Source organism: Pteronotus mesoamericanus, unplaced genomic scaffold (genome assembly GCF_021234165.1).
Source record: "Pteronotus mesoamericanus isolate MK-2021 breed Mesoamerican mustached bat unplaced genomic scaffold, CSHL_Meso_final contig_58, whole genome shotgun sequence".
Lineage (NCBI taxonomy): Eukaryota > Metazoa > Chordata > Mammalia > Chiroptera > Mormoopidae > Pteronotus > Pteronotus mesoamericanus.
This window is the reverse complement of record NW_026555205.1, coordinates 8,486,413-8,511,292: the sequence shown is the minus strand read 5'-3', so window position 1 is coordinate 8,511,292 and position 24,880 is coordinate 8,486,413. Positions and strand designations below refer to the sequence as shown.

At 34.4% G+C, this 24,880-nt stretch overlaps 1 protein-coding gene across 1 annotated transcript in view; it reads left to right on the top strand.

Annotated features, from left to right (window-relative positions):
- Positions 1-24,880, top strand: part of COL4A5 (collagen type IV alpha 5 chain) — a 432,611-nt gene that overhangs the window by 138,032 nt on the left and 269,699 nt on the right. Inside the window, exon 2 of the mRNA XM_054580374.1 lies at positions 24,134-24,193. Within this exon, the coding sequence (XP_054436349.1) occupies positions 24,134-24,193 (60 nt within the window). The remainder of the gene's footprint in view (positions 1-24,133; positions 24,194-24,880) is intronic.

Here is a 24,880-nt window from a genome sequence, read left to right as displayed (position 1 = left end):
GAGGGGGCAAGGGAAAGTGGTGGGGGGAAGGCAGAGACAAATGTATTTGAAAAAGTAAATAAATAAATTTAAAAAAAAGAATATCCAGGTTAAAGATGACTTCTATTCTTAAATATTAAATTTAAATTAATATCTTCTAAGAGGTTATGAGAATCATGGGAGTAGCCCTTGCATGATAATACAGCATAGAATTCTATTGTGCATATGGTTTTAACAGTACAACTAATGGTTAAAAACATCAGTTTCTTTCCTTATCCCTTTAATCTTTGTAGATAAGTTCCTTAAGGACAAAACTTGTAAATAATTTTTGCTTTATTAACACATTATCTAATTAGTGTTATGACATATGTGGTGCTCTTTCTGATACTACACTTTTCTCTCTTCCTCCATCTCCTCCTAATATGTCATGCTGTTATCAATTTAATCAATAAGCAATGTTCACAGTATTTTGAATATGTGAATATAATGAATATAATATGTTGCTTATTGTAGAACCAGGAAAAACTCTATGATTATTTTTGTTTGGATCTTTTCCACTGCCTAATTCTATTTTTTCTATTCTTACAATGCTTTTTTTTTTATTGATTGATTTTACAGAGAGAGAGGAATGGAGAGTTTGTCACACCACCTATATATGCATTCATTGGTTGATTCTTGTATGTGCCCTGACTGGGGATCGAACCCTCCACTTTGACATATGGGGATGATGCTCTAACCAACTGAGCCACCTAGCCAGGTCTGCAATGCATTTCTTATACTCTTTTTTTTCCCCCCTCAAATTCTCCATCATATTTTTTCCTGGGAGTATATAGTGGGACATCATTGTAAGTTGTGTCTTTTATTTTCTGATTTTGTTGATGGTATATACAAATATAATTTATTTCAATATATAGAATTTATACCTAGCAACTTCAACAAATTTTATCGATTCTAATTTCTTTGGATATCCTCTTGAATTTTCTGTCTATGCAGTCATATATCATCTTTGAATGATATTTTTGTTTGTTTTGAAACCTTTCCTTTTCTTTCAGCAATAACTAGGAGCTAGGATAAATCCAACTTTGTCATATTTTATTTAGGATTTTTGTATCTATGTTCATTGGTAAGATTGACTTGTGATTTTCCTTTCATACTCAGTCTTATTTAGGCTTGGTGTCAGGTTATGATAGCTTTATTCCTCCTCTTCTGTTTTCTGGCAGAGTTTGGTTAGATTTAAATTATTTGTTCTAGCTTAATTGTATTGTTGTCAGAGATCATTTTCTACATGAATTCTATCCTTTGAGGTTTCCTTAGATTAACCTTAAATCCCAGTGAGTGGTCAAGTTTCTTTTAATCGTTATTCTATTACAGTAGTCCCAATTTTCCCCCGTTTCTCTTCCCTTCCCCACCTACCACCCACTCCCAACATCAGTTCCCAACCTTTTGTCCATACCCCTGGGTCATGTACACCTGTTCATTGGTTAGACGCTTCCAGTTCTTTCCCTTGTATGACCCTACCCCTCCTCTCTGGTCACTGTCAGTCTGTCCCTTGTTTTTATGCCTCTGGTTCTATTTTGCTAGTTTGTTTGATTTCTTCATTAGGTTCCTCTTATAGGTAAGATCATATGGTATTTGCCTTTCACTGCCTGGCTTATTTCATTTAGCATCACACTTTCCAGTTCCATCCATGCTGTCACAAAGGGTAGGAGCTCCTTATTTCCTTCTACTGTGTAGTATTCCATTGTGTAAATGTACCACAGATTTTCGATCCATTCATTTACTGATGGCAACTTAGGCTGTTTCCAACACTTGGCTATTGTAAATAATGTTGGTATAAACATAGGTGCATAGGTTCTTTTGAATTGGTGTTTCAGGATTCTTAGGGTATAATCCCAGCAGTGGAATCACTGGGTCAGAAGAAAGTCCATTTTTAGTTTTTTGAGGAAATTCCTTAATTTCCTTATTCCATATTTTTCCAAATTCACTTATTAGGTCTAGTAGTTTTTTGGTGGAGCCTCTAGGGTTTTTTATGTACACTATCATGTCGTCTGTAAACAATGACAATTTTACTTCCTCCTTTCCAATTTGGATGTCTTTTATTTCTTTTCCTTGTCTGATCATTGTGGCTACAGCTTCCAATACTATGTTGACTAGAAGTGGTGAAAGCAGACACCCTTGTCTTGTTCCTGCTCTCAGGGGAAATCTTTTTGTTTTTACCCACTAAGTATGATGTTGGCAAGTTTCTCATATATGGCCTTATTACATTGAGGTATGCTCCCTCTATTCCCACTTTGTTAGCATTTTTATCATGAATGAGTGCTGTACTTTATAAAATGCTTTTTCTGCCTCTATTGATGTGATCATGTGACTTTGTCCATTTTTTGTGTGTGTGTTCTATTACATTTATTGATTTGCCAGTATATACCATCCTTGCATCCCTGGGATGAATCCCACTTTACCATGGTGTGTGATCTTTTTAATGTATTGCTGGGCCTGGATTGCCAATATTTTGTTGAGGATTTTAGCATCTCTGTTCATCAGCAATATTGGCCTGTAGTTTTCTTTCTTTGTTGTGTCTTTATCTGGTTTTGGAATTAGGATGATACTGGCTTCATTAAAAGAGTTTGGGAATGTCTGTTCTATTTCTGTGAAATACGTCATTGGTATCTTAATAGAGTCTTCCCTCTTCTTCAATTTTTTAGAATAGTTTGAGAAGGGTAGGTGTTAGCTCTTCCCTAAATGTTTGATAAAATTCACCTGTGAAGCTGTCCAGTCCAGGGCTTTTGTGTGCTGAACGTTTTTTGATTACTGCTTCAGTTTCACTAGTAGTTATCAATCTATTCAGGCTTTCTTCTTTTTGATTCAGTTTTGGAAGTTTATATCTTTATGGAAAGTTGTCTGTTTCATTGAAGTTGTCAGATTTCTTGGCATATAGTTGCTAGTAACTTCTTACAACCCTTTGTATTTCTGTGGTATCAATGATAATTTCTCCTCTTCTGTTTCTGATTTTATTTATTTGCGTCCTCTCTCTTTTTTTCTTGATGAGTCTGGTTAAAAACTTGTCGATTTTGTTTATCTGTTCAAAGAACCAGCTCCCGGATTTATTGTTTCCTTGAATTGTTCTTTTTATCTCTATGTCACTTAATTCTGCTCTGATCTTGATTATTTCCTTCCTTGTACTTGCTCTGGGCTTTGTTTTTTGTTGTTCATCTAAATCTTTTACATGTTGGGTTAGGCTGTTTATTTGAAATGTTTCTATTTTTTTAGGTAAGCCTGTATTGCTATGAACTCCTCTCTCAGGACTGCCTTCTCTAGGTCCCATAGATTTTGGTGTGGTTAGTTTTTATAAATATCCATAGTATGCCTGATAGAAATGGGTGTGCTTCATTTGATGAGTACACTATTTTGCAAATGTTTATTGGAACGAGTTTGTAATCTATTCAAATATTTATTTTAACAGATTATTTTGTTCATGCATTCTATTAATAATTGGAGATCTGTTTAAATATTGAACTATGATTATGGATGTGTCCATCTTTGTAGATCTGGTATTCATAACTATATATTTTAGGATTTTTTAGTACATGCAAGTTGAGATTTTTTAAGTGTATTTTTTCTGAGCAAGCCTTTTATCATTCTGAAATGACCTACTTTTATTTTTCAAAATGCTCATGCTTTAAAGTCTGTTTTGTCTGAAATTAACATAGGTGTGAGTTTCCTTGCTTATTATTGGTATTATAGAAGTTTTTAATCTTTTATTTGAACCTTTCCATGTAACCTTATGTTTTAGATGTCTCTGATGAGTCACATACATATTTCGATTTACCTTCTTTTTTGCAGTCTGAGGATATTTCTCTCTTAAGTATTTCTATCAGTGTATTTATGTACCTAACATTTTAGTAACAATCTTTTCAAAAAATTGAAAGATATAATGAATCCAGTGTATTTTCCATCTAGAGTCAACATGTTACCATTTTATCAGATTTGCTTTATATTTTTATGTATGTTACTTTCCAGTGTCTGTGTGCACACATGTTTTATGATTTTATAAGTATTTACGTGTGTGTACAGTTTTCTACTATGCTATTTACAAGTAATTTGCAGGTATCATAACACATTATACGAGGTCTGTCCATAAAAAGTCTAGCCATTGTTAATATAATGAAAACCGTTGGTGCGACATCGATGTAATCTGGCAGCCAAGGAGAGTGGACTGGAATGTACACTCCTGAACAGTGATGACTGCACTGTACTAGTCAGTGGCGATGGTAGACGCCATTGAATGAGCATGTGTACTGTGTGCCTGTCCTATTCAAAATGACTGAGTAGATCAACGGATGTGTATCAAATTTTGCATTTAGCTTGAATATTACTCTATGGAAACTATTCAGATCATTCAGAAGGCCACAGCTATAGGCCACTGGTGATGGTCAGCTTTATCATGAAAATGTGCCCACTCGTGCATCACGTCTTATGTATCTGACTGTTTATGAGATTCAGGAAAAGAAGACGGGGAAGCTGATGGCAATTGGGAGAACTGTGTGAGGTCCCAAGGTGCCTGCCTACTTTGAGGGGGACTGAAGCATCATTGTCTTATGTATATTGTTTCTGGTATCTTCTTCAATAAATGTCTCTATTTTTCATATTACATGGCTGGATACCTTCTGGACAGACCTCATATGCCTAAAAACCTCAAAATGCATCATGCTTCATCAAAGGAAAGGAGTATCATACTATGTAAACATACCATTTTCACACTTAAAAAGTAACAATGATTTTAATGTAAAATCTAATATTCAAGTTATATGCATATATCCTTAATAGTCCTAAAATGTTTTTCGTTGCTGTTCATGTACTACAGTTGTTTATTCTTAAATTCTAAAAATATGAAATGTATTGGAAGACAATTTTACATGGATCTCTTTTGTCTCTGGACATCCTGAGAGAGAAGGAACTGTCACTTTGATCTGGACTATTTGTTCAGGGATAATTTATAGCGAACAACATGGAAAACAGAAATACTATCTTTTGGATGAAAAGACAAGTTAGTTTGCTGTGCATTGTAATAAAGGTAAAATCTCAGAGCAAAGGTCAAACAAGCTGACTGTCCATCATTTGGACTCCCTAAACACTGTTTCTCCCCTGTAACAATACTGTGTATGTAAAGGCATTACCTTGTCCTCCTCATGTCACCCTATGGGAAGTGGGGCTCAGAGAAGCCTGAACTATTTATGTGAGTCATACAGTAAATTATCTGTTGTCACTGATTTACAAGTCTATCTTTTCTGTCAGCACCCATCAATTATGGCAGGCTAAATTGTCAGGGAACAATCTCAGACTCTTAGCAATTCCCAACAGAATAGTATTGCTGCATTTTATTTAATAACACTGATTTTTAACAGCTTCAGTCAGGTATAATTAACATAGAGTTCATCCATTTAAAGTTTACAATTCAGTCGCTTTTAGAATGTTTACAGAGTTGTGCCACCACCATCAAAATCAATTTTTGAACGTTTTTATCCAACCCAAAGGAAACCCACATCCCTTAGCTGTCACTCCCCATGGCTCCCGAAGTCCCCAGCCCTAGGCAACCACCAATCTAGTTTCTGTCTCTATAAGTTCATCTATTCTGGAGATTTCATATAAATAAAATTATACAACATGGAATTTTGTGTCAGTCTTCTTTCACTTACCATAATGTTTTCAAGGTTCATTCATGTTGAAGTGTGAATCAGTACTTCATTTCTTTTTATTGCTGTATATACACCATTGGATTTGTGAATCCATCAATTGATGGACATATGGATTATTTTATATTTGCTAGGCTATTCTGGACACTACTGTGAACATTCATGTATGTCTTTTTGTATACATATATTTCTATTTTGTTTAGGTATATACCTATGTGTGGCTTTCCTTGGTCATATGTTTTCTTGAGAAATTGCCAAACTGTTTTCTAAAGAATTTGCACCATTTTGCACCCCTATTGGCAATATACATATAAGGTCCCCAATTTCTTTGGAATCCTTGCTAAGTCTTGCCATTGTCTGTATTTTGGATTGTAGCTGTTCTGTTGTGTGTGAAGTGGTATCTCACTGTAGTTTTGGTTTGCATTTCCCTGATTGCTAAAGATGTTGAACATCTTTTTATGTACTTAATGGACATTTGTGTATCTTTTTTTGGAGAAGTATCATTTTAGATCCTTGGCTTATTTTTAAATTGGGTTATTTGCCCATATTGTTAATGTTGTAAAAGTTTTATATCTATATAGATATATATTATCTATATATAGATATCTATATATCTATAGATATATATATATTCTTGATTGAAGTCCCTTATATTTATGATTTACAAACATGTTTTCCCACTTTATGGATTGTCTTTTTATTTTCTTGGTAATGCCCTTTGAAGCACAAATTTCTTAATTTATTTTTAAACATTATATTTATTTATTTTTAGAGAGGGGGAAGGGAGGGAGAAAGAGAGAAACAGCAATGTGTGGTTGCCCCTCACGCCCCCTACTGGGCACCTGGCCTGCAACCCAGGCATATGCCCTGACTGGGAATCTAACTGGTGACCCTGTGGCTCACAGGCTTGCACTCAATCCACTGAACCACACCATCCAGGGCCAAAATTTTTAAATTTTGATGCGAATTTTAAAGAAAAAATTATGAAATTAAAAAGTACATTTTTTTTTTTCGTTTATCACTTGAGCTTTTGGTGTTTTTAATAAGAAGGCTTTGGCTAACTCCAAAGGAAGATTACTGTGTTTCCGTTTAAGAGTCTTTTTAGTTTTAGCCCTTGCATTTATTTGGTGGTCCAGTTTGAGTTAATTTTTATGTATCGTGTGAAGAAGAGGTTTAATTTCATTCATCTCTATGTGTATGTCTAGTTTTCTCAGCACTGTTTTTGAAAAATCTATTCTTTCTCTTCAGAGAACATTCTTGACAACCTTATCAAAAATAAATTCGCCATGGACACATGGGTTTGTTTCTGGACTTTCCATTTTATTCTATTGATCTATATGTCTACCCTGATGCCAGTATCACACTGGTTTAATTATTGTAGATTTGTAGTAAGTTTTGAAATGGGGAAGTATGAGTCCTCCAACTTTGTTCTTTTTCCAAATTGTTTTGAATTTTTAAAAATTGGTCATTCTACCCTGGCTGCTGTGACTCAGTGGAGTTAGTGCTGGCCTGTGGACCAAAGAGTCACAGGTTCAATTCCCAGTAAGGACACATGCCTGGGTTGCAGGCTGGGTCTCCAGCTGGAGGCATGCAAGAAACAAGCGCACACCCATGTTTCTCTCCTTCTCTTTCTCCCTCTCTTACCCTCTCTCTAAAAATAAGTAAATAAAAGAACCTTTAAAAAATTGGTGATTCTGCCATGGCTGGTGTGGCTCAGTGGATTAAGTACTGGCCTGTGAACCAGAGGACTGCCAGTTCAATTCCCAGTCAGAGCACATGCCTGGGTTGCAGGCGAGGTCCCCAGTCGCGGGCACACAAGGAGCAACCACACGTTGATGTTCCTTTCCCTCTCTTCCTCCCTCCCTTCCCCTCTGTCTCAAAATAAATAAAATTAAAAATCTTTTTTAAAAATGGTCATTCTGTAATTAGTTTTGCATTTTGAATTTTGAGGTACCTTGCAATTCCATATACATTCAGTATGAATGTTAGTGTCAGCTTATCCATTTCTGCAAATAATGGCAGTTGAATTTGATAAGGTTGCTTTGTGTCTGCAGAAGAATTGGGGATTATTTTCATATTAACAATATTGGGTTTTCTGATCCATGAACATGGGATATTTTCCATTTATTTAGGTCTCATTTGAGTTCTTGCAACAGTGTTTTATAGTTTGAGTGTAAATTTCTATTTCTTTATTAAGTTTATTCCCAAGAATTTTATTTTGAATGCTATTGTAAGTGGACTTTTACTTAATTTCATGATAGTATAGAAATATGCTTCATTTTTTGTTTGTATATTGATTTGGTACCTTGTAACCTTGTGAACTTATTTATTAGCTCTAATAGGATTTTCTGTATACAGGACTAGGTCATATGTGAAGAGAGATAGTTTTACTTCTTACTTTTTAATATGGATGGCTCATTTTGTTTTTTTTGTTTAAACGCCCTGGTTAAAACTTCAAGGACGATGTTGGAAAGAAGTGAGAGTAGAAATTCTTGCCTTGTTTCTAATCTTGTAAGGAACAGAATCAGTCTTTAACCATTAATTGTAATGATAGTTAAGGATTTTTTGTTTGTTTGTTTGTTTTTTTCAAATCAGGCAGAGGAAGTTCACTACTATCCTTCCCTTGGTAGTAAAGTCTCTTTCATTCCTGATTTTAATAATTTGAATCTTTCAATCAAAGTTGTTTAATCACTATTCAAAAACTTTAGTGTTTCTCTTTCTTGGTAGTTTGCTAATTTTGATGATATTTTTTCATGAACCACGTTTTAGCCCTGGCTGGTGTGGCTCAGTGGACTGAGCACCGGCCTGCGAACCAAAAAAGGTCACTGGTTCAATTCCCAGTCAGGGAACATGCCTTGGTTGAGGTCCAAGGTCCCCAGCTGGGCATGTGGCAACTGGCAACTGATCAGTGTGTCTCTTGCACATTGAGTTTAAAAAAAAAATCACCTTTTGGTTTCTGTGATTCTGTTTGTTTCTCTTCTTTATTCCATTAATTTCCAGTCAAGTCTTCCTTTCATTTTGTTAGTTTGATTTCTTTTCTAATGTCTAAAAGTGGAAGTTTAGTTTATTGATTTGATGTCTTTTTATAACAGTCATTTACTACTATATATTTCCCTCTAAGTATTGCTTTAAATGCATCCTACATATCATGTCTTATGGTTTATTTTCATTTATCTCATAGAATTTCTAATATTCTTTGTGATTTCTCCTTTGACCCAAAATTAGGAGTAAATTGTTTAATTTCTACATGTAAATATCTCAAATTTCTTTCTGTTATTGATTTCTAATTTAATTCCATTGTCATAGGAACATACACTTTGTATGATTTCATTACCTTTAAGCTTATTAAAGTTTATTTTATGGCTTAGCAGATGACCTATCCTGAAGAATATTATATGCATTCTTAAAAAGAATGTATATTGTGCTCTTGTTAGATAGAATGTTAAATAAATGTTCTTTGGGACTAGTTAGTTTATATTGTCCAGGTCCTCTATTTCCTTATTGATCTTCTTCTTTACTGTTCTACCCGTTAGTGAAAGTAGGGTATTGAAGTTGCCTTCTATGGTGGTTGATTTGTCTGTTTCTCACTTCAGTCAGTTTTTATTCCATGAATTTTTGGGCTTTTTTGTTAGGTGCATCTACATTTATACTTATGTCTTCCTGGCAAATTGAATGTTTTATCATTATAAAGTGTCCTTCTTTATCTCTGGAAATATTTATTTTTATTTTATAATATCTTTTGTCTGTTATCAATATATCCACTTCAGCGTTCCTATGGTGGTTGTTTTAGTCACTTCATGCTATTATGATGAAATACCCCAAATTGGGTGGATTATAAACAACAGAGGTTTATTTCTCACAGGTCTGGAGTTTAAATTTCTATATTAGGCTGTCAGCATGACTGGGTTCTGGTGAGAGTCCTTTTCCAGGTTGCACACTGCTGATTTTCCCTTGTGTCCTCACATGGCAGAAAGAGGGCTAGGTAGCTCTTTGTCCTCTTGTAAGGACACTAATCCTACTCATGAGACATTTACCCTCAATTACCTTACCTGAGATAATTACCACATGAGAGGTAATTATCCAATTACCTCACAAATTCCCCACCTCCAAATATCATAACATTGGAATTAATGTCTTAACATGAATTTTGCAGGGTGTGGGGAACATTCAGTCCATTACTGTTGCTGTTTGCATGATTGCCTTATTTCCATCTTTCTACCTTTAACCCTTTTGTATGTTTTAAAATGATGTTGTGTCTTGTAGACATAATTTGATCTTGCTTTTTAAAATTTTTTTATTTTATTTATTTTTTTAAATTTTATTTTAATTTATTTTTTCAAAAACATTTGTCTCTGCCTCCACCCCACCACTTTCCCTTGCCCCCTCTCTCCTTCCCTCCCTCAGCTCTTCCCCTTTGGTTTTTTCCATGAGTCTTTGCTATATGTTCCTTGACTTTCCCCTTCCCTTCCTTTTCCCCGCCCCCCTCCCTCCTTCCCTCTTGTAAAATCTTTTTTTTTTTAAAAAAGCAAGAACAACAAGATGATCTTGCTTTTTTTAAAAAAAAAAAGATTTTATTTATTTATATTTAGAGGGGAAGGGAGGGAGAAACTGAGGGAGAGAAATATCAATATGCAGTTGCCTCTCGAGCACCCCCTACTGGGGAACTGGCCCACAATCTAGGCATTGTGCCCTGACTTGGAATCAAACCAGAGACCCTTTGGTTCTCAGGCCGGCACTCAATCCACTGGGCCACACCAGCCAGGGCTGATCTTGCCTTTTTTTATTGTCTGACAATCTTTGACTTTTTAAAAAATTAATTAATTTATTTTTCCAAATACATTTGTCTCTACCTTCCCCCCACCACTTTCCCTTGCCCCCCTCTCCCTCTCCCTCCCTCAGCCGTTTCCCACTTTTGCTTTGTCCATGAGTCCTTGCTATATGTTCCTTGAGGAAGGGAAGGGGCAAGTCAAAGAACAATCTTTGACTTTTGATTGGCTTTTTAAATCTATCCACATTCAATGTTATTGAAATAATTGAATTTTGTATGCAGCTTTACATTTTGTTACTACATTTCTCATGCATTTTTGTTCACACTTACAGCTGTCTTTTTAATTAAGAACACATTTTCTAGTTAAATATTATAATTCCTTTCATGATTTTCTTTATCATATTTCTGAGTTTTATTAGTGGTTGCTCTAGGGCTTACCATGGACATCATAACCTATCAGAATATAATTAAAATTTATAGCAAATTAATTACATTGAGATATAGAAATATTACTTTGAAGTTTTATTCCATTTTCCTCCTTCTTGTGCTATTATTGTCATACTTATTACATCTATATATGTTACAAACTCAAACATACATTGTTCTTAAAGAAGCTAAGAAAAGCAAGGAGAGCAAGTGTATATTTATAATTAGTTATTATTGACCTTCTTATTTAACATTTCTGGTTATTTTCATTTGTTCCTGTTAATTCAAGATATTATCTGTTCTTATTTTCTTATTTCAGTATAGCTTTGCTCTCACCCAACTCCTTTGTTATGTTACTGTGAAATATATTACATTTCTATATGTTATAGGCCCAACAGTGTCATTTTATCCATATGTTTTATATAATCACTTTTTAAGTCATGAAAAGAAGATACAGAAACATGCATTTATACTGTCTTTTACAATTACATATTTATGTTTAGCAGTACTCGTGTTTGTGTATGTGGGCGTGAGAGAGGGAGAGAGAGAGAATGAACTGAAATTACTGTCTGGTTTTGTTTTGAGCTGGAACAATTTCCTGTAATTTTTTTTTTTTTTTTTTTTTTTTGTAAAGCTGGTAGGTCTGATAGCAATGAAATCTCTGTAGTTTTGTTTCCCTGGGAATGTCTTTGTTTCATCTTTATATTTCAAATGGAAATAAGATTCTTGGATATAAGATTCTTGGCTGACAGTTTCTATCTTTGAGAACTTTTGATATGCCATCCTACTGCCTTATGCCCTCCATTTTTTCTGAGGAGTTATTTAGTAATTTGTTAATATTTCTGGGATTTACTGATAGAGAATGAGTCATTTTTCTCTTACTGATTTCAAGCTTTTCTCGTCATCTGTGTGTTTGGAAATTTCTACTATGATGTGTCTAAATGTAATTCTTTTGTGTTTATCCTACTTGAATATGTGGAGTTTATTTTGTGTATTTATTAATTTTTCTCATCACATGTGGAGCTTTTCTCAAACCGAGCCAGGCAAGGGGAGGGGAAGGGAATGGGTCATGATTAAAATGCCATATATTCTTGCTGTTCATACTGAAATATAGTGAATTGTGTTTGAATAAGTGTTTCATCATTTACTAAAGGTTTTTTGGACAATAGTCAGAGACGTAAATTTTGTTTTTTCAAAATTTCACCAATTATTGTTGTTTTGCTAGGTGGACAGTCCACAGAAATCCTCACCCTGTTATAAACAAAGTCATTTCTCCCATAGAATGGCATTGACTTTTTGAAGAGTGCATTCTAGCTGTCTTTTATAATGTACAACATTCCAAATTTGTCTGGTTATTTCCACATTCTGTACCGTTTTACACTTAATTACACTTAATGCAATTACTGATATGTTTCTTCTATTTGTCTTGCCTTTTCTCTTTAAAATCTTTTTGGTTGTATTTTTCCCATTACCATTTATCCCCCTTATACCCACTCCTACCTCCACCTACCCCTGCCCCCTACAATCACCACACTGTTGTCCATGTCCGTAAGTTCTTTTTCCCTTTTTGCTCCATCCGTCCACCCACTAGAGCCATCAGCCTGCTCTTTGTCTGTGAATCTATCTCTATTTTGTTTGTTAGTTCAGTTTGTTCATTAGAATCCACATAACAGTTGTATCTCTCTCTGCCTCTCTCTTTGTCATCTTTGGATTTATTGAGTATTATCCGCTAGTTTACAATTGATACTTCACTTATCTTCTTTTAAGGGTTCCCTTTGAAATTAGAACTCCTAAGTTGTATGCTTATCTTATCAAAGTTCTAAACAATTACAAGGACTCTGGAATACTTTAACTTTGCTCACCCTCTCCTGACTTATATTGTATTATCACTGTGTTCTTCTTTTAATTCTGTATTTTTGAGCCCTGCAATTATTTTTTTAAGTGTGTTTTTATAGTTAGTATTTATTTAAGTTCACCCACAAACTTGCCACTTTTTCTCTCTCTTCATTCCTTTTGGCATGTTAGCCCTTCCGTTTCATTTGTCTTACCTTTGATATAAATGACGATATAATTCAAAAACTTAGAATTTTCTTTTCTGAGTACTTCTAGGGGCATACTTTCTCAGTTTTTGTTTGTCTAAAAAAATCTGTATTTTCACCTTGTTCTTGAAAGGTAATTTCACTGGGCAAAAATACAGGTTGGAAGTTTTTTCTCAGCATCTTAAAGATGTCATTCCAGTCTTTTGGCTTCCCTAGTATTTCTGTGAACTATTCTATAAATTAAATGTCATTCCCTTGAAGGCAATCGGTTTTGTTTTCTTTATGCTTCTAAGATCTTGTCTTTGGTTTTATTTTCTGAGGCACTATTTTGTGCCTGGTTTTGGGTTTTATTTTTCTTCCATTCAATCTCTTGGACATCTTATTCAAGATACCTTTATTTCTTGAAGACTCTGTGCCATTAACTCTAACTCCTCCCCGTTCTCTCTTACCTCTTTTTTAAAAAAATTTAATTACCAGTTCCTCACTGTTTCTTCCATGTCTCTTAACTATCATTTCATGTTTTCCAACTGTTTTTATCAGTATGCTGCATTGTAGATGTTATAGATATTTTCTTTTCCTTCGCAAAGTGTTTTAACTTTAATAAGCTTCTCTTTAGCTGTATCTAGTCTACTGTGATGCCTATCTATTGAGTTTTAAATTTCAAAGTTTTTACTTCTAGAGTTTACATTTTATTTCAATTCAGCTGTTACTTCTTTTTACAATTTCCTGTTCCTTTTATTATTTTCAAGTTTTTAAAATACCTTTAATGTTAAAAATAGTTATATACTATATGTGTAATAATTACAATATTTACATTTTTGCTTAGCAGTTTCTGCTGTCAGATATTCCTCCTGGTTTCTGATCATATTTTGCTTCTTTATATGCATAGTGAATTTGGAGTGGAGTATCTTATTTTCCTTTCAAAACTGATTTTTTTTGGAATTCTTTCCAGTTTACTATGACAATATGTTCTTCTACATAGGACTTTTATGTATTTCTGCTCAGACTCTGGGAGGTCAAACAGGTTTGTTTGTTTTTTTTAATTCTTGTTTACTCTATTACAGTTGTCCCAATTTTTCCCCCTTAGCCCTCCTCCACCCATCCCACCCTCCACTCCTACAGTCAATTCCCACACTGTTCTCCATGTCCATGGGTCATTCATACATGTTCTTTGATTAATTATTTTCCCTTCTTTCCACCATTTCCCTGCCTGCCTTTTAAGGTCTGGCAGCTGTCAGTGTGCTCCATGTTTCCATGTCTCTGGTTCTGTTTTGCTTGTTATTTGTTTTGTTCTTTAGATTCCTCTTATAAGCGAGATCATATGGTATTTGTCTTTCACTAACTGTCTTATTTCATTTAGCATGATAGCCTACAGTTAAATCCAAGTTGTTGCAAAGGGTACGGATTCTTTCTTCTCTTTTCTGCTGTGTAGTATTCCATTGTGTAAATGTACCACAGCTTTTTTAATCCATTCATCTACTGATGGGCACTTAGGCTGTTTCCAAAACTTAGTTATTGTATATAACGCTGCTATGAACATAGGTGTGCATAAGTTAATTTGAATTGGTGTTTCAGGATTCTTTGAGTGTATTCCCAGCAATGGCATTTCTAGGTCAAAAGGCAATTCCATTTTTGATTTTTTGAGGAAATGCCACACTGTTTTCCACAGAGGCTGCACCAGTCTGCAGTCGCAGCAGCAGTGCACTAGGGTTCCCTTTTCTCCACAACTTCACCAGCACTTGTTGTTTGTTGATTTATTAATGATGGCCATTGTGGCAGGTGTGCGGTGATATCTCATTGTGGTTTTAATTTGCATCTCTCTGATGGCTAGTGATATTGAGCATTTTTCATATATCTGTGGGCCATCTGTATGTCCTCCTTAGAGAAGTGTCTATTCAGGTCCTTTGTCCACTTTTCAATTGGATCGTTTGTCTTCCTGCTATTGAGTTGTATATGAGTTCTTTATATATTTTAGAGATTAAACCCTCGTCCAATGTATCATTGGCAAATAAGTTCTCCTATATAGTGGGTTCCATTTTCATTTTGATACTGATTTCTTTATCTGTGCAAAAGCTTTTTAATTTGATATAGTCCCATATTTTTCCTTTATTTCCCTTGCCCTATATTGGCAAAAATATTTCTATGCAAGATATCTGAAATTTTACTGCGTATGTTTTTTCTCTATGATTTTTATGATATTGTTACTTATATTTAAGTCTTTTATCCATTTTGAGTTTATTCTGGTGTATGCCAGCACCAAACTGTTTTGATTACAGTTCGTAACATAGTTTTTTACCAGGTATTGTGATCCGTCCAACTTTATTCTTCTTTCTGAAGATTGCTGAGGCTGTTTGCGGTCTTTTGTGGTTCCATATAAATTTTTGAAGTATTAGTTCTAGATCTGTGAAATATGCTATCAGCATTTAAATAAGAATTGCATTGAATATGGAGATTGCTTTGGGTAGTTTGGACATTTTAATTGGGCTAATTCTTCCAATCCATAAACAGGGTATACACTTCTATTTATTTGTATCTTGCTCAATTTCTTTTTTTAATTATTCTACAGTTTTTCTCAGTACAGGTCTTTAACCTCTTTAATTAAACTTATTCCTAGGTGCTTTATTTTTTCTTGTTATCATTGTTGCTATAGTAAATGGAATTTCTTAGTTTCTCTTTCTGATATTCATTTTTGTTGTACAAAAATGTCATTGATTTCTAAATATTGATACTGTGCCGAATTCACTTAGTAGGCTGAGTAGTTTTTTGATGGAGCCTACAGGTTTTTTTATGTTACACTGTTATATTGTCTGCATATAATAACACTTTTACTTCCTCCTTTCCAATTTGGATGCCTTTTATTTCTTCTTGTCTGATTGCTGTATCAGGACCTCCAGTAGTATGTTGAATAAGAGTGCTGAAAATGGACACCCTTGTTTTGTTCCTGATATTAAGGTAAACATTTTTAGTTTTTGTTCATTGAGTATGATGTTGGCAGTAGGCTTTTTGTATATGGCTTTTATTATGTTGAGATATGCTCCCTCTATTCCCACTTTGTGGAGTGTTTTTAATCATAAATAGGTGCTGGATTTTATCAAATTTTTTCTGGATCTATTGATATGCTTACATGATTTCAAAATAGTGTGAATCCACTCTGACTTTACAGTTTGAGGTTAGTGGGCTACCCAGCTACATGCTATTTAGATTGCAAAGCTCTATGAGGGCCAGCATTTAGTTTTAGTTTCTCAAGGATTTTTCCCCTGTTCTTCTCTGCTGAGAGCCAAAATATACTTTTTAAAAAATTTCTCTGGGGAAAGGATCGTGGGTACTTTTATATATGGTACACCCTTACATTGAAGAAATTATGAAACAAGACTTTCAAATTCACCAAATTTGGTAAGTGGCCTCAGGGCAAAAATAGTGGCATTAGTCATTTTATTGGGCTTTTACCCTCCAATATTTTGGCCTGATAAAGTCTATTTTGCTTCTCTTTGATGCTCTTCAGCTACTTTTTACATTTTCAAGCATCTTTGTTTTTTTTAAGTACTCATATCAGTCTGGATACCTGACATTATTGAGATATTTTGTATTTCCCTTGGCCATTATTGAGTAGTCTGTATCTTAGAGTGCCTGAATCAGAATCACCTAGCAATGTTTATTAGAATTTTATATTCTGGTAGCCAACCCCAAGCTTACAGAAACAGAATCTCTAGAATGGTGTCCTAGAATCTGAATTTTTATGAGGTTCTTTAAGTAATCCTAATGCATACAGAAATTTGTTTTTATTTGTACTTTAAAGTCTTATATCTAGTATTTTTTAATTGTAGGAGTCTAACAATAAATTTATTGGTTTTTATACTTGTCCTAGGACCCTATATTGAACAATCCATTATTCACATCTACTTGATGTTCTCACTTTTATTATATTGTGTGTCTGTTTCTGTTCTTTATATTTTTGTTCATTGAGTTGCCTAGTCTTTGAGTAATACCATACTGTTTTAATTAGTGTTGCATTATGATGTGTTTTACTATGCGATAAAAAATCTTCCTTAGTTTTTATTTTATTATTTTCTACCACACTAAAAATTTTAAAAATGGCATCATTATCTTGCTTCAACTGTCTTTAGTGACTTTCTAAGATTAAATAATTTTTTCTACAGTTTTTGAGAAAGTTTTAATTGGCCTTATCTCATACTGTACTCTTTTTCATATTGACTTAAGAAACCCTTTTGACTGAGGTACTGTACTCTGTTTTACTGACTCTGCCCGCAAAATCTTTGTGTTTTAATCCTAGTGTTCACCGCGGTTATTTTTCCTCTACATGTCTTTCTGCCCATCTTTCAGAACTGAAGTCTAGATATTTACCTTCTCTACAGAGCTATGGTGAACACACCCAGGCTCGAGGGAATCCTCCTACTTTGATCACAATTATTGACTATACAACTCATTTTTACTTGGTAATTCCTACTGAATCACAGATTGTAAAAGCTGCAAGCTACTTAAAGAGATCATATTACCTATCTGTGTCATCTTACCAAAGAGAAAACTGAACCCCAGTATATGGGAATGACTTTTTCATAGTCTCTTAATGATTTAATTGCTGAGGTAAACTCAGGATATATTTCTTGTACTTTAGACCTCTTTCTATTACCATTGTTTGCAATATCATTATTCCATTGTATTTTACTTTCATTTGTTTGGGCCTAGATTTTTTCTTTAATTAGATTTAATGTTCCTTAAAGGCAGGACTCAGGTCTGCACAATTTTTTTGGTACAACTCATAGCCCTAATACTGTTCTTTTTGCTTATTAGATACCTAATCAATATTAATAGATATTGGTGAAAAGCAAGATGTTCTATTTACCAGATGTCAGATTGGAGCTATTTCCTTGTGGGCATTGCTATTATAATTGCATAGAAAGTGGCATCTAGTGGTTGGTGTGTGTATGACAATTGCCTTTTATTTTATACAGGTAATGATTTTTATTTTTTTTAGTTTTAATTTTCAACTCCAGTTTGCACTTAATTTTATTTTGTACTATTTTGAGATATACAAAATAGTTTTTAGACAATCATATACTTTACAAAGTCTTACCCCTGATATGGCCCGTATCCATCTGGCACCATCCACAATTATTACAATATTATTAACTGTATTCCCTATGCTCTACTTAACATCCCCATGACTATTTTGTAACTAACAATTTTTACTTAATTCCTTTGGCTTTTTCACCCAATTTCCCAAACCCTGAGTACTAGAGTCTGTATAACCTAGGTGGAATAAATAAAATATAAATAAAATTTTAAGTTGAATTCAAACAAATTTTTTGTAATTACCAAGTGTTTTAAGTAGTTACTTCTCTAAAGTATAAATATATGGCAAGTAATAAAGAAATGCAAAAAGATGAAATTACTAATTTTTAAGAAAAATATTCTGTGTTACTTCAACAATGACATGCAAAAATATTTAAGGTTTTATTGTTTATTTATAAATTATGTTAGGAGTTGGAGGGAATTTTTGGATATTAAGAAGTCAGAAATATAATTATGAAGAAAAGCATATAATATCTTCTCCATATAAATGAAATCCTTTAGGCTATTACTTTGCATTATTCTCAGGAGCTTAATCTGTATTTAAAAATGGAGAATCTCTTAATGAAAGATGAAAACGGAACATTATACTATCTTTTGCCTAGTTGCCTCTGAGTGGGTTAGAAGTTCTGACTAGAGGGATGAAGTGAGTACTTTGATAAACATTAGGGAAGGTATTCTGGTAATGACTGGAGTAAAGAAAAACATGGAATGTTGCAAAGGAGGCTAAGATACTTTTGAAATCATAGCCTCCCAAGGCCTATGATAAACATTATATGGTATATGAAGTCCCCCCCAAAAAAACAGAATTCATTTATAAAAATGTATATTTATTCTTACATGTTTAAACTCTAGTCACATTCAAGGTACTCTCCATTTGATGCAATATACCTATCAAGATGTATTTTTCCACTGCTAAAAAACAGATTTTGAACTCATCGATTTTGATGCTTTTAGTGCCTCTGCCATTTCTTGTTTCAGCTCTCCCATATCGGTAAAACATTTCCTTGTGACGACTTCCATTTTTTCATCTGGGGCGTGAAAAATAAAGTCCTCTGGGGCAAGATTTGGTGAATAGGGAGGGTGGGGCATGGGACTCATGCCGTTTTTGGTCAAATACTGCTGAATACTCAGCACAGTGCGGGCGGGTGCACTCATAAGTCATGAAATGGGCACATGCATTGAAAGAATCTCCAAAAAAGTTCAGAGGCCAAACTCTGAACTACTCTTACTAGAACTCCAGGTGGTTAACTGATACAGAGGGGTTCCTAGAATATTTGCCTAGAGGGGGAAGCCTGTCCTCCAAGCCCTAGAAGGGGCCCCGTCCTCCAGAAGGTAATTCTCGTTTTTTGGGGTCCCCGTCATATACATCACATAAAAGTTTCCTTTTTTAATTTAATTTAATTTTTTTATTGTTCAAATACATTTGTCTCCATTTTCCCACCACCACTTTCCCCTGATCCCCTCCCCTACCTCCCTCCCTCAATCCTTTCCCACTTTGGCTTTGTCCATGGGTCCCTTATACATGTTCCTTGACATGACCCTTCCCTTCCCTTTCCCTGCCCCCTGCTCCTTCCCTCTTGATTCTGTTGGTTTATTTTTTTTTCAATGTTTCTGGTTATATTTTCCTTGCTTGTTTGTTTTGTTGGTTAGGATCCACTTATAGGTGAGATCATATGGTATTTGTCTTTCGCCCACTGGCTTATTTCACTTAGCACAATGCTCTCCAGATCCATCCATGCTGTCACGAAGGGTAGTAGTTCTTTCTTTCTGTTGCTTGGTATTCCATTGCGTAAATTTACCATAGCCTTTTGATCCACTCATTTACTGATGGGCATTTAGATTGCTTCCAACACTTGGCTATTGTCAGTTGTGCTGCTATGAACATTGGGGTGCATAGGTTCTCTTGAATTGGCATTTTGGGATTCTTAGGGTATATGACGAGCAGTGGAATCGCTGGGTCAAAAGGCAGTTCCATTTTCAGCTTTCTGAGGAAATTCCACACTGCTTTCCATAGTGGCTGCACCAGTCTGCATTCCCACCAACAGTGTACTAAGGTTCTCTTTTCTCCACAGCCTCACCAGCACCCGTTGTTTGTTGATCTGTTTATGATGGCCATTCTGACTCGTGTGAAGTGGTATCTCGTTGTAGTTTTAATTTCCATTTCCCTGATGGCTAGTGATGCTGAGCATCCTTTCATATGTCTCTGGGCCCTCTGTATCTCTTCCTTGGAGAACTTTCTGTCTAGGTCCTTTGCCCATTTTTTTAATTGGATTGTTTGTCTTCTTGGAGGAAAGTCATGTGAGTTTTTTATATGTTTTGGAGATCAAACTCTGGTCTGATGTATCATTGGCAAATATATTTCTCCATATGGTTGGTTCCAGTTTCATTGTTCTGATGTTTTCTATAGCTATGCAGAAGCTTCTTATTTTGATGAGGTCCCACTTGTTTATTCTTTCCTTTATGTCCCTTGCTTTAGGGGACATATCAGTGAAAATATTGCTGTGTGAAATATCTGAGTGTTTCCTGCCTATATTCTTCTCTAGGACTTCTGTGGTATCACAACTTATATTTAAGTATTTTATCTATCTTGAGTTTATTTTTGTGAATAGTGTCAGTTGGTGATGAAATTTGAATTTTTTGCATGTAGCAGTCCAGCTTTCCCAACACCATTTATTGAAGAGGCTACTTTTACTCCACTTTATGCTTCTGCCCCCTGTGTCAAATATTAATTGACCATGGAGATATGGGTTTATCTCTGGGTTTTCTATTCTGTTCCACTGATCTATGAGTCTTTTCTTGTGCCAGTACCAGACTGTTTGATTAAAGTGGCCTCGTAATACCGTTTGATGCCAGGCATTATGATCTTTCCTACTTTGTTCTTTCTCAAAATTACTGCGGCTTTTTTGGGTCGTTTATGGTTCCATATAAATTTTTGAAATGTTTGTTCTATTTCTGTGAAATATTGGTATTTTAATGGGGATTGCATTGAATTTATAAATTGCTTTGGGCAGTATGGAGATTTTGATGATGTTAATTCCTCCAATCCATGAACAGGATATATGCTTCCATTTATTTGTGTCTTCCTTCATTTCTTTCTTCAACGTTGTGTAGTTTTCTGAGTACAGATCTTTTACCTCCTTGGTTACATTTATTCCTAGGGATTTTATTTTCCTGCATACTATAGCAAATGGGATTTTTTTCCTGATTTCTGATTCTGATATTTCATTGTTGGTGTACAAAAATGCCTTTGATTTCTGAATATTGACTTTGTATTCTGCTGTTTAGCCAAACTCACTGATTAGGTCGAGTAGTTTTTTGGTGGAGTCTATAAGTTTTTCTATGTACACTATCATGTCATCTGCAAACATTGACAGTTTTATTTCCTGCTTTCCAATTTGGGTGCCTTTTAATTATTTTCCTTGTCTGATAACTGTGGATGGGACTTCCAATACTATGTTAAATAGAAGTGGGGAAAGCAGACAGGCTTATATTGTTCCTAATCATAGTGGGAAAGCTTTTAGTTTTGCCCATTGAGTATGATCTTGTCTGTAGGTTTTCATATATGGCCTTTATTATGTTGAGGTATGCCCCCTTTATTCCCACTTTGCTGAGTGTTTTCATCATAAATGTATGCTGTACATTTATCAAATGCTTTTTCTGCATCTATTGATATGATCATGTGATTTTTGTCTTTCCTTTTGTTTATGTGATGTGTTATGTTTATTGATTTTTGAATATTGAACCATCCTTACATCCCTGGGATGAACCCCACTTGATCATTTTGGATGGTTTTTTTAATGTATTGTTGGATACAGTTTGCCAATATTTTGCTGAGGATTTTAGCATCTATGTTTATCAGCATTGTTGGCATGTAGTTTTCTTTCTTTGTTGTGTCTTTGTCTGGTTTTGGGTTTAGGATGATGCTGGCCTTATAAAAAGAATTTGGTAGCCTTCCCTCTTCTTGGATTTTTTGGAATTGTCTGAGAAGCACAGGGATTCGTTCTTCCTTACATGTTTTGTAAAATTCTCCTGTGAAACCATCTGTTCCAGGGCTTCTGTGTGCCGGGATTGTTTTAATTACTATTTCAATATCACTAACTGTTATCAGTCTATAAAGGCTTTCTGATTCTTCTTCATTCAGCATTGAAAGGCTGTATTTTTCTAGAAACTTGTCTATTTCATCTAGGTTTTCAAATTTCTTAGCATAGAGTTGTTTGTAGTAATTTATTACAATCCTTTGTATTTCTGTGGTGCCAGTTGTCGTTTCTCCTGTTTTGTTTCTGATTTTATTTATTTAGGTCCTTTCCCCTTTTTCTTGATGAGTCTGCTCTGAGGCTTGTCGTTTTTGTTTATCTTCTAAGAACCAGCTCCTGAATATATTGATCCTTTGAATTGTTCTTTTAGTCTCTAGATCATTCAACTCAGTTCTAATCTGGGTTATTTCTCTCCTTCTCCTTGCTCTGCTTTCTTTGTTGTTGTTCCTCCAGTCTTGTACATGCAGGGTTAGGTTGTTTGTTTGAAATGTTTCTTTTTTCGGTATGCCTATATCGTTATGAACTTCTTTCTTAGGACTGCTTTTGCTGTTTCCCGTATGTTTTGAACTATTGGGTGTTCATATTCATTTTTTCCAGAAATTTTTTGATTTATTTATTGATCTCATTAAACCATTAATTGTTTAAGAGCATGCTATTCAATCTCCATTAATTTGAGTGTTTTTGAGTTGTTTCCTTGAGGTTGGTTTCTAGTTTCTGGCCCTTGTAATCTGAGAAAATGCTTGATATGTATTCAATTTTCTTGAATTTCTGGAGGCTTATTTTGTGTCCTATCATGTGATTTTTTTCTGAAAATATTCCATGTGCATTTGAAAAGAATGTGTATTTTGCTTCTTTGGGATGAAAAGTTCTATATATGTCAGTAAAGTCCATTTGATCTAGCGCTTTGTTCAATGCCACAGTATCCTTTTTGAAATTTCGTTTGGAAGGTGTATCCATTGCTGACAGTGGGGTATTAAAATCCCCTACTATCAGTGTGTTGCTCTCTCTATATTTCTTGAAGTCCTCCAAGATTTTCCTTATATATTTGGGTGCATATATGTTTACAAAGTTATGTCTTGATGGATTCTTGTCTTGAGCATTATGAAATGTCCTTCAGTGTCTCTTTTTATGGCCTTTGTTTTGAAGTCTATTTTGTCTGATGTAATTATTACTACCCCAGCTTTTTTTCCTATTTGCTTCAAATATTTTTTCCAACCTCTCACTTCCTGTTTGTGTATCTCTTTTGTTCTCAGGTTGGTCTCTTGTAGGCTGCATATGTGTGGGTCACATTTTCTTTCCCTTCAGCTACTCTATGTCTTTTGATTGGAGCATTTGATCCATTAACAGTTAAGGTTATTATTGATAGGTACTCGTCATTTTTCCCCTTTGTACCTGTGTTCTGCTCTCTCTGTTGTTCTTAATCTTCTTAAAGCAGTCACTTTAGCATATCTTGCAGTATTGATGGAGGTGTATTCCTTCAGCATTCAAAGAATGAAATCTTGGCATTTGTGACAACATGGGTGAATCTAGAGGGCATTATCCTAAGTTAAGTCAGTCATGCAGAAAAAACACCAGTATCCAATGGTTTCACTTATATGAGGAATCTAATGAACAAAGAAGAACAGTCTGATGGAAACAGAGATCAAAAGAGTCGTTGCCAGGTTTGGGGAGGTGAGGGTATGGGCAAAAAAGAGGAAGGGGAAAATAGTCAACAATATTGTGCTAAGTTAGCATAGTGACAGATGATTACTAGAATTAGTGAAATGTGATCACATTGTAAAGTATAAGAATTATAAAATCACTAGTTTATAACTGAAATTAATATAACTAACACAATATTGTATAACAACTATACTTACATAATAATAAGATTTATAAAAATTATATTTGTTCATTGTAAAAAGTTCAAACAGAAATGTATACAATGCACAGGTGAAAGTTTCTGCAGAGGTAATCACTGTTTGCAATTTGATGTACAGATTTTCAGATATTTTTCTGATATATTTTTATAAGTTTGGACTGTTGAATTCACTTGAGCTGTAAATCACAGCCTGATTTTCAGGTTTATGTTTAATGATTTTATTTCCTCTTTCTCTTCCTTTATAGGTTTGCTATCGGTGTTCTCTAGGATCTAAGTGTTACTGTAGTACTATAAAAGGAGAAAAGGTAAGATCTGAGATGGGCCTTTGAAATCAAAGGAAAACCAGTAAAATAATATTTTTAATATTCTTTAAACATGATTTCTACCTCAGCCCCTAAGTAAATATAATGAATTCTACTATACTTCTTATTTTTGATAATTGCAAGAATTACAATATATCTCAAGGATCAGAATATAGGTTCTGTAAAAGACCATATAATAAATGTTTTAGGCTTTGTGACCCAATAAGGTCTCTGTCACATATTTCTGTCTTCCTTTATAATATCTTTTTGAATGTGTAGAAAACATTTTTAGGTCTTGGACTATATAAAATAAGCTTCTGACTGCATTTAATCTGGGAGCGATAGTTTACTAACGTCTGATCAATTTTGTTCAAAGCTCTTAATAAACATAAGAAGTGAAAAAACATTAACAAGGAACTAAGCATTTATTAGGCTACTCATCTGTCTGGATACCTTGCTAGGTAATTTTGTATGTATTTTTCTAGTCCACGTAAGTTAATAATTGGTGAATCTCTATTTTTATCTTACTTTTTCCAGAACAGCACCCTTATTGTATACATATGATGATTAAGAAGTAAGTATTGGTGGGGATTAAATAGCATAAACCTAGTCACTATGAGTCAGTTATTCACATTGAAATTGGAAGATTAAAAAGAGATAGTGAATTGGCCCTAAGAGAGTTAAAAGGAG